This window comes from Sycon ciliatum, chromosome 1, assembly GCF_964019385.1.
Source record: "Sycon ciliatum chromosome 1, ocSycCili1.1, whole genome shotgun sequence".
NCBI lineage: Eukaryota > Metazoa > Porifera > Calcarea > Leucosolenida > Sycettidae > Sycon > Sycon ciliatum.
The window spans coordinates 4,489,410-4,500,800 of NC_088643.1; the positions used below are offsets into that span (position 1 = coordinate 4,489,410).

The window sequence follows — 11,391 nt, forward strand, 5'->3', positions numbered from 1 at the left end:
CACACTCGTGTACACTGTACACTACACACTGTACAGCGAAGCAGTCCAGTGTGCTAGTAGTAGTGACTTTGCAGCTATCCATCACATGAACATACGGGACAGCCATGTTGATTCCAACTCCACTCAACCCCCTGCATCTATGGGTCACATTATGTCGGCCATGTTGGTTCCACTGTCCACATGCCATGATCACTTTCTACACACGTTTAGTCACATGACAAACTGATGTGAAACCATTCTGTAAAGTTCAGTGGATATATAAATAACATAATTTTCTCTTTGCATTGGATAGAACGTACCTCTCACTGCATTCATCTTCACACTTGCATACATTCACCCACACGCATGCACCCACACGCACGCATACACGCACCCACACACCTTTGGATGCCCATTGCTCCGCGCAGTAATAGCATCAGAAGTTGCAGTACCGTATCTCCTGTGCCGAGTCTAATCATTGGGCCGACTGAAGTCCCTGCCACTGCTGCGAATGAACATTCTAGGCTTTGGAACAGCCGGCCGGGCACGATCACGAATGAGGCGCTAGTCTCTTCTGTTCTGTGCTAAGAAGCACCAGTTGCCTGTCACGCACCGGGCACTCAGGTCCTCAGCGGCGATGTCCCTCCAGTCCGATGCTTCTTGGGACCATGTCTGGGCATTGTGTTCAGACCCTCAGCAAACAGAACACGCCTGGGGATCCGGGAATCTTCCTTTCGCCCAAGGTGGCCAAGCCGGTGTAGACAGTGACAGCGCACGGCCCCTGCCATTGCCGACCATCAGAACGTAGCCTTGATACATGTACACACAGCACCATGTCCCTGGAGACAGCGACGTGTTGCGGAAGATGGAGCGCTTGGGTTGCAATGAAGCCGAGATCCTATGGACGGTCAAGCTGCCCCTGCCTCTCCCCCACTCCTGCCATTCCATATGTCTCATCGCTGCCTTGCTGCTTTGTGCCGTCAAATGGTGTGTGTGTGTGTGTTTTTGTAAAAAATAATGGGGTCTACTAGGCTACCGAACGCGGGCGCGCGCTCCCTTTGCCAGACGGGATGCGATTTCCAGATCCAGTGGACCATCCGCACTGATGTTGCTTCCAAGGTAAGTGAATTCATCCTGGCAACTGATAACGTCATCACCACCGAGGACAGAGAGATCCGCACACACCCGACCTGGTCCAACCGACATTGCCTTGGTCTTGGTGATACTGACTGTGAGGCCCCGGTCAGCCGCGGGTGAGATGAATTCATTGGCCATAACTTAGTGCACAGATTCTCATGGGAGGTGGTGTACAGCACGGCATCATCGGCATAACTCCGTTGCATCAAGCTGCTCAAGGCGACTCTTGGCTGTGCGGTCACCGGCGAGCTTGCGACCCATACAATAGCGCAGTGGGAAGCCAGGAACAGAGGAAACCGCCTGCCAGTGGGCCACAACAGCTGCAGAATAGATGATAGGAGCAAGTGTGCAGCCCTGACGCAAACTGTTTCGGACCTCAAACTCAGACAACTTGCCATTGCCAAAAGGAACTTGGGCGAGCATACCGTGATTGTGAGCAAGGACTGAATCGAAGACAACATCCAGTGAGGAACGCCTAATTTCTCCAGGACCACAGATAAACACAGGCAATAACCTCCAAACCATTCTTAATCTCTTTGTTGTCTTTACCCTTTGGCTCATATTCCTCCACATTCTCTACAAAATCATTCAAGCTAGCTTCCGTTCTTTCCAACAATTCCTTTAAGATCTTCGCCGACTGTCGTCTCCTCCTGCAGTTCTTCGTACAGGAGCTTGAGAGCACGCTTGCTGGTCTGGATAGCCGTCGGCAATCTTGTGTCGCCCATTTTCACAACTCAAACCCCAAAGGGCGAGTCAACCAGGAGCAAGGCTCGGTTGGGGGCAGTGGCGAGGAACTAGGAAGCAGGTTTCGGCACCATGTCACTAACCGGCACAAACCCGCAAGTGCACAGTTAGGAGATGAGTTGATAACTGATTTATTTGCTCGGACTGAAAGAGAATTTGTACGATAAGTGAATACAACAGTGCGTGGCAGTGCAACATCGTACGGAGCACGCGCACATCATTATTTTGGGAGAGCAGTATGCAGCAGTTGGGAATAATGTGAGCTCTGGCTGTGTAAACCTAGAGGCTACAAACTGTGGCAGAACTTGTCGTACAGAGTTCACAGTACAATATTTACCGTATAGACTAAGAGAGAGCTACAAATTGCTGCAGTGCCGAAATAAGATGAAGTCTTTAGAACTAAAACGTGTGAAATGGCAAAGAGCCTTTCGTAAATCTACGAAAAGCACATACAAATTTGACGCATGCTCGAGGGCCTTCTCTCCAAGCTGCCGTGCACCAAAAAAAAACACATTAACACAGCCACGTCGTCCCTTGCGGAAGCCACATTGCGTTTTCTGGCAGAATTCAATCTCCTCAAGACGGTCCTGAATGATCCGTGCGAACAGCTTGCCTGCAATATCCAGTAGACTAATGCCACACCAGTTGTCACATACGCGGAGGTTGCCTTTCTTGGGAATAGGGACACCGTGCGCATATCGCCAATCACTGCGAATACATCCAGGTGACCATTCCCGCACCATCAGTTCGTGAATGCGATACTGAAGAATGTCACCTCAACAAAGCACAGGTCCCGGGAGAATGCAAGATTGACCAGTCGCGGTAACACGCACAGACACACGTGAACACACACACACACGAACACATGCAAACACACACACACGCACGCACGCACACACACACGTGTCCACTGTACGTATACTTGCTCACTGCTATACGCTGGTCACTTAGGTCTCCCCAGGGAGCAAAGCTCAAGAGAACCCCCCCACATCCCCAACCTGCCAGTACGGTGGACATAATCTGATAAAAAAGATTACTCCACTTAGGAGTTAGGGCCCCGCACAGCAGTGAGTCCATGAGAACACAATGCATAAAAAGGGCTGGCAACATCAGGGTGTCCAACTGCATTCCCAACCCCCCCCCCCCCCCCCCCTTCCCCAGTCAAGGTTTTTCTTCAGACTAGTGTGGGCTGCTAAATCAGAGTGGGTCTGATATAGTAGGCTTTACGATCACTTTTGATTACTCTAATTCCAGAAATTTTCGGTGCTCAACATTTTCGGTATGAGAGCAAAAGGCCGGGTTAGGTGAACAAAAATTGTAGGTACAGAGAAGCAGTTCCCTATTGAATTATGTGTATTAGTGTTTGTTCAGGTATTGATATTTTAGGTATGAAACAGATGCACCCAAAGTACCCAAAATAAAAGTACATCGAAAACTTGTGAAATTACAGTACGCAGGAGTCAATATGACCAGAAATAGTTCGTTGGTCAACGGGTATGTCGGATGGCAACAGACCTAATCACTATCTGGCATCAGTACACTAACCATCTGACTTAACTCTCTGTCTGTCTGTCTGTTTGCCTGTCTCTCTGGCTCTGTCTGTCTGTCGGTCTCTCTCACGCTCGTGCAAACACACACCACTTGTACTTGCTCACTACCAGACACTGGTCATAAATTGTCTCCCCTTGAGAGATTCGCACACCACACACAAACACACCGCCACCGATACACCCATTGCAGGACATTCTTGCATGCTTACTTACATCCGGAACATGCTCCTTCCTGTTAAAGGGGAAGTTAAGGCTAAAATCAAAATTTCACCAGTTGTAGTCTTCGGGGTGCTAAGTCGAATGGTCTTGGTCCGAGAAAGCTGAGACGCTCCCTTCCTACTTGAATCCCAATCGAACTCGCGCACTTCCACCGAAACTGGGTGACTGCGCCCTACTAGATGGGGATTTGTATGCAAAATGTCACTAAAAGCGCCATGCCGTTCTTATAAAAGCACGGATGACTGCGATTGGCCCGAAAAGGCTGCGATGCAGCGTTCCTCCTTTATTCTCAATTGAACATGGATGAACAAGCGGTCACGTGCTCCTGCATACACCAGTCACCGTGCCTGCAACATACTAGCCTGTTTGACCTTTTTTGGGTGCAGTCCTGTCACTCGAGTTGAACCTTGGTGTGAAAGTTGTCGCCTGCTGGCCTGGTGACTAGGTGATTTGGGCACCCAGGAGCACGTGACCGCTTGTCCAACCATGTTCGATTGGGAATAAAGGAGGAACGCTGCATCGCAGCCTTTTCGGACCAAAACCAGTCGACTCAGCGTCCAAAAGAGTACAACATATGGGCCAATCGCGGTCATCCGTGCTTTTATAAGAACGAAATGGGGCTTTTAGTGACATTTTGCATACGAATCCCCATCTAGTAGGGCGCAGTCACCCAGTTTGGGTGGAAGTGCGCGAGTTCGATTGGGATTCAAGTAGGAAGGGAGCGTCTCAGCTTTCTCGGACCAAGACCATTCGACTCAGCACCCCGAAGACTACAACTGGTGAAATTTTGATTTTTAGCCTGAACTTCCCCTTTAACACATCAGTTTCTGAACTGCTTGGTCAATCAAAACGAGACACGAACTGTGTCAACATGGTAAAAAAGAAAGAACCAGAGCGGAACAGGCCAAATAAAGCATGCACATGAGACGGAAAAGTGAATGCAAGCGGCAGCTGCTGCAGTGATGCACCGTGCCAGAGGCAATGAACGAAACTCACAGTTGCTAATGAGTAACCAGCGAATGGGAAAAAAACCTATGTTTGTATGCGCGGAGAGATTTGTTTGATTGATGAAGAACGGCGTTAGCTGCTGCGTGAAAAGGATTGATAGCACCTGGACTGAATATTAATTGAGGAGAACTTTTTAAAACGTTTCAGTGACATCATGTTGATGTTGCCAAAGGAGGGAAAACTGGCTTTCAGGAAGACTGAAAAAAAGAGAGAAAAGAAACTGGACAGAATATGACGGCGACAACTATTGTAACTTCCGTGTGAATGTTGCTGCTGCTGCTGCCGCGTCTTGTCTTGCACAGGTGCTGACAGGCGAGAGCTGCACGCGTCTTGTCATTCGCACGCTGAGCGACATCTCCAAAGGCAAGGGAGCAGCGCTCCCGTACACAACAGTAAGCCAGATCGAGTTGAGCGGGCTGGGAAAAGCAAGGGAGTAGAGAAGACATATGAGCTGCATACTAAAAGTCTAAGAGAGGTTTTTTAAAAAAGCACCATAAATGTCTTTGGAAAAGCAGCCAGGACTAAGACAACGATTGACATGTAGTAGCAACGGCGGCAATAGCAGCAAGATAGAGTTCAAATGAAGCCAAGGTAGCGGACGAGAAAAAAAGATGTGCAGATGACCAGCACCTGGAAATATAGTGGTCCATGCGAAAAACACAGCCACACGCACACACATACACAACACACGCACACAACACCACCCACACGCACACACAACACACACGCAAGAGAAGCAGAAAAGGAATGTTGCACATCAGCAGCAGCCTTCACGTGACTCTGCTGCGGTAGCTGGCACTCCGAGTTGAATAACCCGATGATACAGTAGCAGGTAGCTCTCACTGTTGAGGACTTCATTCACAGACGCACGCGTCACAGCCGAATCATCACACCGGTACCATTCGTTCTTTTTCTGACGGACAAAACACGTATAGTGGCCTTGCGACAGCTGGCCTTTGTGAACGACCACAGCAAACAGAGAGTACGTATTCCACAGTGGGTGCTTCGTCCGACTGTCTGAGTTTTCCCGCTCGGCCATGAACTCGCTCACGTCCAGGGTCTCGGGAAACTCCACGAACGTCGAAATCTTTTTCTGCCGCTTTTTCAGCTGCAGCTGCTCAAAGCGCTTCAAGTGAAAGCAGATGACCGGCGGAGTCTCGTACATACGCAGCTGCTTGGAGCACTCCTGCGACGTGTTGCACATCTCGCAGAAGATTTTCGCCTCGCTCCCGAGCTGCTCTTTTCTAGTGTAGCGCTTCAGGCAATCTACCAATGACTGCGGACAGCTGGCGCCTTTGCCTCCATTGCTGAGTGCAGGCAGGGTCAATGTTGGAGAAAGCAGCGGCGGGGAATGCGGAGGTGACGCCATGGTCAGGCTGGGAAGTCCGCTACCGCTGCTGATCGGCGTAGGTCGACTGCCACCGCCGCCGGCATGCGCAACAGAACTCGGCGTACACGGCAAGGCAGGGAGCTGTTTGCCGAGGTTGGGCAACGTCGGTCGCATGCTGCCGTTAAATCGACTGCTGCCGGATGTTGGCGAGGTAAGTGCCGTTGTTGTCGTCGTCGCTGTCGTTGTTGTTGGCTCTTGCATGGTGGGCGTGGGCGGCGGGCTAGACGCACTGTTTATCTGCTGCTGTGTTAGTACTGGCTGCTGTTGATCTTGCTTGCCGCTTACACCGTTAGCAGAGCCAACGGCTGGTGATGTGCTGCCGTTTATCACGTTGCTGCCAGCCACTGATTGCTGCTGCTGCTGCTGATCTTGTTGCTGTAACTGATCATTGCTAGTACACACCGGTGTTAGTGTTGTCGGCCTCTCTCGTGCCAGGACCGTCGCGCTGGCCGGCGCAAACTTGCCGTTCTTGCGTCGATTTTTGCCGCGGCCCTTGTTTTTGTGCGGCGCATACTTGGTCGTGACGGGCTTAGTGGTGAGGGCGGCGCGAGCAGCAGTTGACTCCGCCGACTTCACCTTGGTGACGACTGGTGAGGGCAGCTCCAGCGACAGGTCCCAGAACATCTCCACCGTCGGCGACACGTTGGAGCACTTGTTGCACGTGACGGTGGACTGCACGAACCCTTTGAAGACCAAGTCGACGATGCTGGAGCACTTGCTGGCGTTGGCTAGTGCTGGCGGTGACGGCGAGAGGTGGTCGTGCAGTAGGGTCATGGATGCTATCAGGAACTCGTGCGCGTCCTGCTGCTGGTTACCAGCCAGTGCCGCTGCTTCCTGCCACATCATGTGCAGTAGCTTCGATGGCACGATGGGCTGTGGCTTGCCGCTGTAGAACTCCTGAAACAGCTCCTGAAAGCACAGCATCGGGCAGACCTCTTTGGTTTGCTTACAGGAATGTGGCTTGCAAGATAGGAAATACTCCCGTAGTACGGGAGCATGTGCCAGTGCCTGAAGGACACTGCTCATGAAACACGAGTTGCCCAAATTTTGAACACCTCGCAGTCCAAGTGGCGAGTTTTCATCCATGTAGACGAGACTCGCTTTGCTCTGGCGTAGGAGCTTTGCCTGTCCTTCGTCCGGTAGCCACCGCCTGTTCCGCTTTACTCCAGCATTTACTGCGGCCAAACAAAAAGCGTTGTCGACGTCGCCGTCATAGATATTCGCCTGGCACTTGTGGCAGTACAGGTTACCAGTGGCCACGCTCACCGTGAGGAAATGCTCCTGGTCATTCATTCTTGTCGAGAAATGCTCATTGCACTTACATGCTACGAACTGACAGGAGAGGCACACGTGGAGGTTACTGCTCGACTCACAGAACATACACTGGCTATCATCTTTGAGTTTTCTCGCTCTCTCGTTGTAAGGATAGAGAAATATGGAGGCAATGCCCTGCAATGTTGCATTGGCTCTCGCGGTCTTGTACTCCTCGATGTGGCTGCAGGATCGCATACTGCGATTTCCACGGAGTTGAAACAATGCAACATATGGCTACTCTGGGCATTCACTACGTTTGCAACACGCGGAAAAAAGAAACAGTTCGGTCGGTGTAGCCAGAGCGGAAGACGGGTCGTGTAGGTCCGACTCCTCTGCTGTTAGAAACAACAATGGCGAAGGAACGTTTGTTTTACTCTTACAAAGAGACCTGGTCTCAAAAGTGGCCAAGAGATGCCGAACTACCCACTCGCTTTTGCAGTGACCTCCGCCGTGCGAGAGCAAACCAGGTCTGTTGGCAACACAGCATGCATTCACTCGTGGTGGTGAAATCACAAGATCGCGAGTCAAGTCAGCTTGACCTCGTTCTCCTTTTTTCCCCATAATTTTGCGCGATTGCACAAAGTGCGCACGCTCAACCGCCGCTGAAAAAGTGCTTTTTATGCTCAACAAGCTAGCTGCATGCATGCAGCGCAGCTGGGTTTTTGTCACACCTCACTGCATGCATCATGCCATGCTCAGGTACAACGTCTTATCTGTCTGATCTGTACTATTGTGAGTATTGACTATTGTGCAGTGCCAACAACCATTGACCATGATTGTTGACTTGTACTAGTTGTAGGCTTGAAGTACATGACCCTAGTACAGGTCGTCCCTCGCGTTAATAATACATAATCTCTGGGACTTGACAAATGTTACGTATTAACGGGGTTTATGTACTAAACGAAAGTGTACATAACTAACTTGCTTGGGTACCAGAATTTTTCACTTTTTCAACTTTTCTGAGTGTTTCTTGCTACCATGACTAGGGAGCGAGATATTCTTGATTCCCTCGATATAACATAAAAATTATGTTATAACGGTCACAGTCAGCGACAATTCTACAGTGCACATGATACATGCCCAGTCTTGCCTGTACAGTCACTCGGAAAAAACCAGAGCGTTGTCGGTTTGTGATGTGGTTTCTGAGCTAATTGCGCCCACAAGTAGAAACTAGAACACGTTGTGTCTCCACTGGAAGGCCAAAAGACCAACAAATTATGTACTATTGAGGTAGGTGGCATGCGGGCACGGAGAAATGTTATGTACTAACGGGGTTTATGTACTAACGAATTATGTACTAACCGACAAAATTTGTATGGAAGTGATCACGTTTCGTCCGGGACTTGAGATTTCTTATGTACTAACGGGGTTTATGTACTAACCAGACTCGTATTAACGGGGGACGGCCTATACACTCGAACGTCTCTTATTTTGGCCGGGCACTGCCCGTACCTCAGGATAACTCATCTACCATGTATCATATCATTTTTTTGAAGAGGTTTATTTGGCACATATTGCACATGTTCAGGATACAAAAAGAATCCATTGATAAAAATGTGTGGATTACACAGGTTGGCAGTGACAAATAAGCACTTGCGCATACAAAAAAAAGTTCAAACCCCCCCCCCCCCAAATTCGAAGCAGTTTTACCATAGTAACTCAAGCTGAAGGTGCCCGGTAGAGAGACATGCCGTAGCTGAGGCGTCCGGATAAGGGACGCTTGAGTGTACTACCGTATTTTTCCGGTTGTAAGTGGGGGTCGATTTACAACCGGGATTCGACTTATAACCGGGAACTATCAGTATCTTACAAAAAACGACCTGCACTGCATGCACAAGTGCACCATGTGTACACATTTTTGCCAGTTTATTGCCCTTTTTCAAGGATTGGGACGTTATACCCTCCACTAAGGAATGTTTACATGATTTGTTGTTGTGTTAGTAGAAGGGAGTGGTTAGTAGTGCTTCTTTGGGTGAAAACTTTAAAACGCAGAATTGAGACCTCCGGATACGGGGGTCGACCTATAACCGGGGTCGACTTACAACCGGTAAAATACGGTACTTCATTACTGTAAGACATGTATATATAACGAGGAAGCAAATCTAACGTTTTAACGGATGACATTTCTTCGTTATAATAAGATCCGTTGAGGCCGTACTGCTTCATGTATGCTGTGTGTGGATATGGCAGAATACTGCAAGATCGTTAACATATCTTCTTGTTAACCTATGAATTTTGGACAGTCGTTAAATTTGCGACTCGTTATAATAACATGTCTTACAGTATACCGGTAATTATTATTACAGAGCGAAACAGTTGCTGTCCACAGATTTGAGTATAATTATTATTATGCACATTGTATTAGGAAATTAGAGGCCACATGCCACGTACTGCTTTTTTTTAAATTCTCCGTGAAGTCCAAATTTGAAATTGCAATATGTACGTTGTAGTAACTAGTAATCCGGATTCTGAGTGTTCAGTGACTTTATCCTACTGACTGTGATTGTGGTTCTACGAATGCTAATTCCCGAGCATACATGTACGTAAACGACTTTACGTTAGGAGCGTCTGACGCTAGCCAGGGTCCATCGCGCTTTTGTAAGCACTGCCTCTCTGTGTGTCTATGTGCAGTGCCCGCAGACTACCTCATTTTCTCTGTGCTGCACTGTGTCCACGAAGGACGAAACAGTTCTGCCCGGAGATTGAGTTCATTTCGCTCATAAACTTTATTCTATTTCGATCATAAGCTTTTCCTACACTTGCAGATTGTGCTTTCACTGTGCAGGCAACGACGATGAAAAGCAGTGAAAGAGAATAGCCACAAGAAGAAGTGCTATCACACGACTGCACAACAATGTCGTGCTTGTGTTGGGGAGCACACGGGACGTATGCACAGACAGTGCTAGCACCTATGCAGCGAGCACACACTCACACCATCATCACCAAAGGACTGGGAGCACTAGTAGGTGCCGTGCTGAAGAACGGCATCGCAAGTTGCTCTCAACGCCTCCAACGTAGAACACAATCCTGCTGAGTAGAAAATATCGACCACTTTATTCAATTACAAAGCGTTAAATTTCGTTCTTTTCCATAAGTTTTCACCCGTCCTATACCCTATGATATGCACGCTAGTGTTAACGCCAAGACCAGACCAGAGGTCTTGTCTTGGCGTTGTTGACGTGCCTCACCAGCACGGGCTCCCCCCCCCCCCCCTCCCTGGTGCCCCTGCTCTCCCCGCTGTTTGTTTTTGTTGCTGTCTCCTGCTCTTTTCATTTGAGTAGGTTGTGTCTTCTGTAACAAAAAACGAAAAAAATGGAAGTTAATTACACTTCTTAGATTGTATCTTTGCTGGCATGTGTGTCTGCTGGAGATCGTTTGACACGTGGAACAAGTATTGTGGAAATGAAGTGGGATTAAAGTGTGTGTGTGGTGGTGGTGGTGGTGGTGGTGGGAGGTAGGTCTTCCAAACCATAGTTCTCCAGTCGTACATCAGCGTTGCTAATCCATCTGTCCCCGGGGAAATTGCGATTCCGCGGCCGCGTTTTTTTCCGCGTTTTTTTGCGATTTTTAAAAAGACCGCGTTTTCCACGATTTTCCCCGCGTTTTTTGAACTTTTTTGTTGCACTACACGTACACACAGTGCACTGTTCGGTCAGCAACGTCTCATCGTGGCGTCTTTTTACTCAAATATGACGAGTGCTTACACCAGAGACTTGTAACTGATTGATTTCACTACATACTCGCTGAAAATTGCCGCACATCAATATTATTCACCGCATATTTACCGCAAATTCACCGCAAATTATGCCATATTATGCCGCGTTTTCCCCCGCGTTTTTTGCGATTTTTTCCCGCAATTTTCCCCGGGGACAGATCCATGGCCAGCTGACGTCGTGCCACTAATCGCCAAACATGCATTAGAGGATTTGAACGGCTGCATGTAGACCAGGTCGTTGTTTGTCAGGCTTTCTGGATTGTGTACAGTACTTGCAGTATCCTGATGCAGCCAATGCTCTACTTCCTACGGTTCAATAATATTGCCACGCACAC

General features: G+C 48.8%; 2 protein-coding genes across 2 annotated transcripts in view; one reads left to right on the forward strand and one right to left on the reverse strand.

Moving 5' to 3' along the window:
* The window catches only part of LOC135810550 (cytoplasmic tRNA 2-thiolation protein 2-B-like), a 41,799-nt gene that overhangs the window by 10,208 nt on the left and 20,200 nt on the right, over positions 1 to 11,391 (forward strand). The window contains exon 8 of the mRNA XM_065324044.1: positions 4,940 to 5,029. Coding sequence (XP_065180116.1) covers positions 4,940 to 5,029 — 90 coding nt within the window. The remainder of the gene's footprint in view (positions 1 to 4,939; positions 5,030 to 11,391) is intronic.
* LOC135810545 (ubiquitin carboxyl-terminal hydrolase 22-like) lies at positions 4,472 to 7,817 on the reverse strand. The gene has a single exon (XM_065324038.1). The coding sequence runs from the start codon at positions 7,534 to 7,536 to the stop codon at positions 5,395 to 5,397; it is 2,142 nt and encodes a 713-aa protein (XP_065180110.1). The 5' UTR covers positions 7,537 to 7,817; the 3' UTR covers positions 4,472 to 5,394.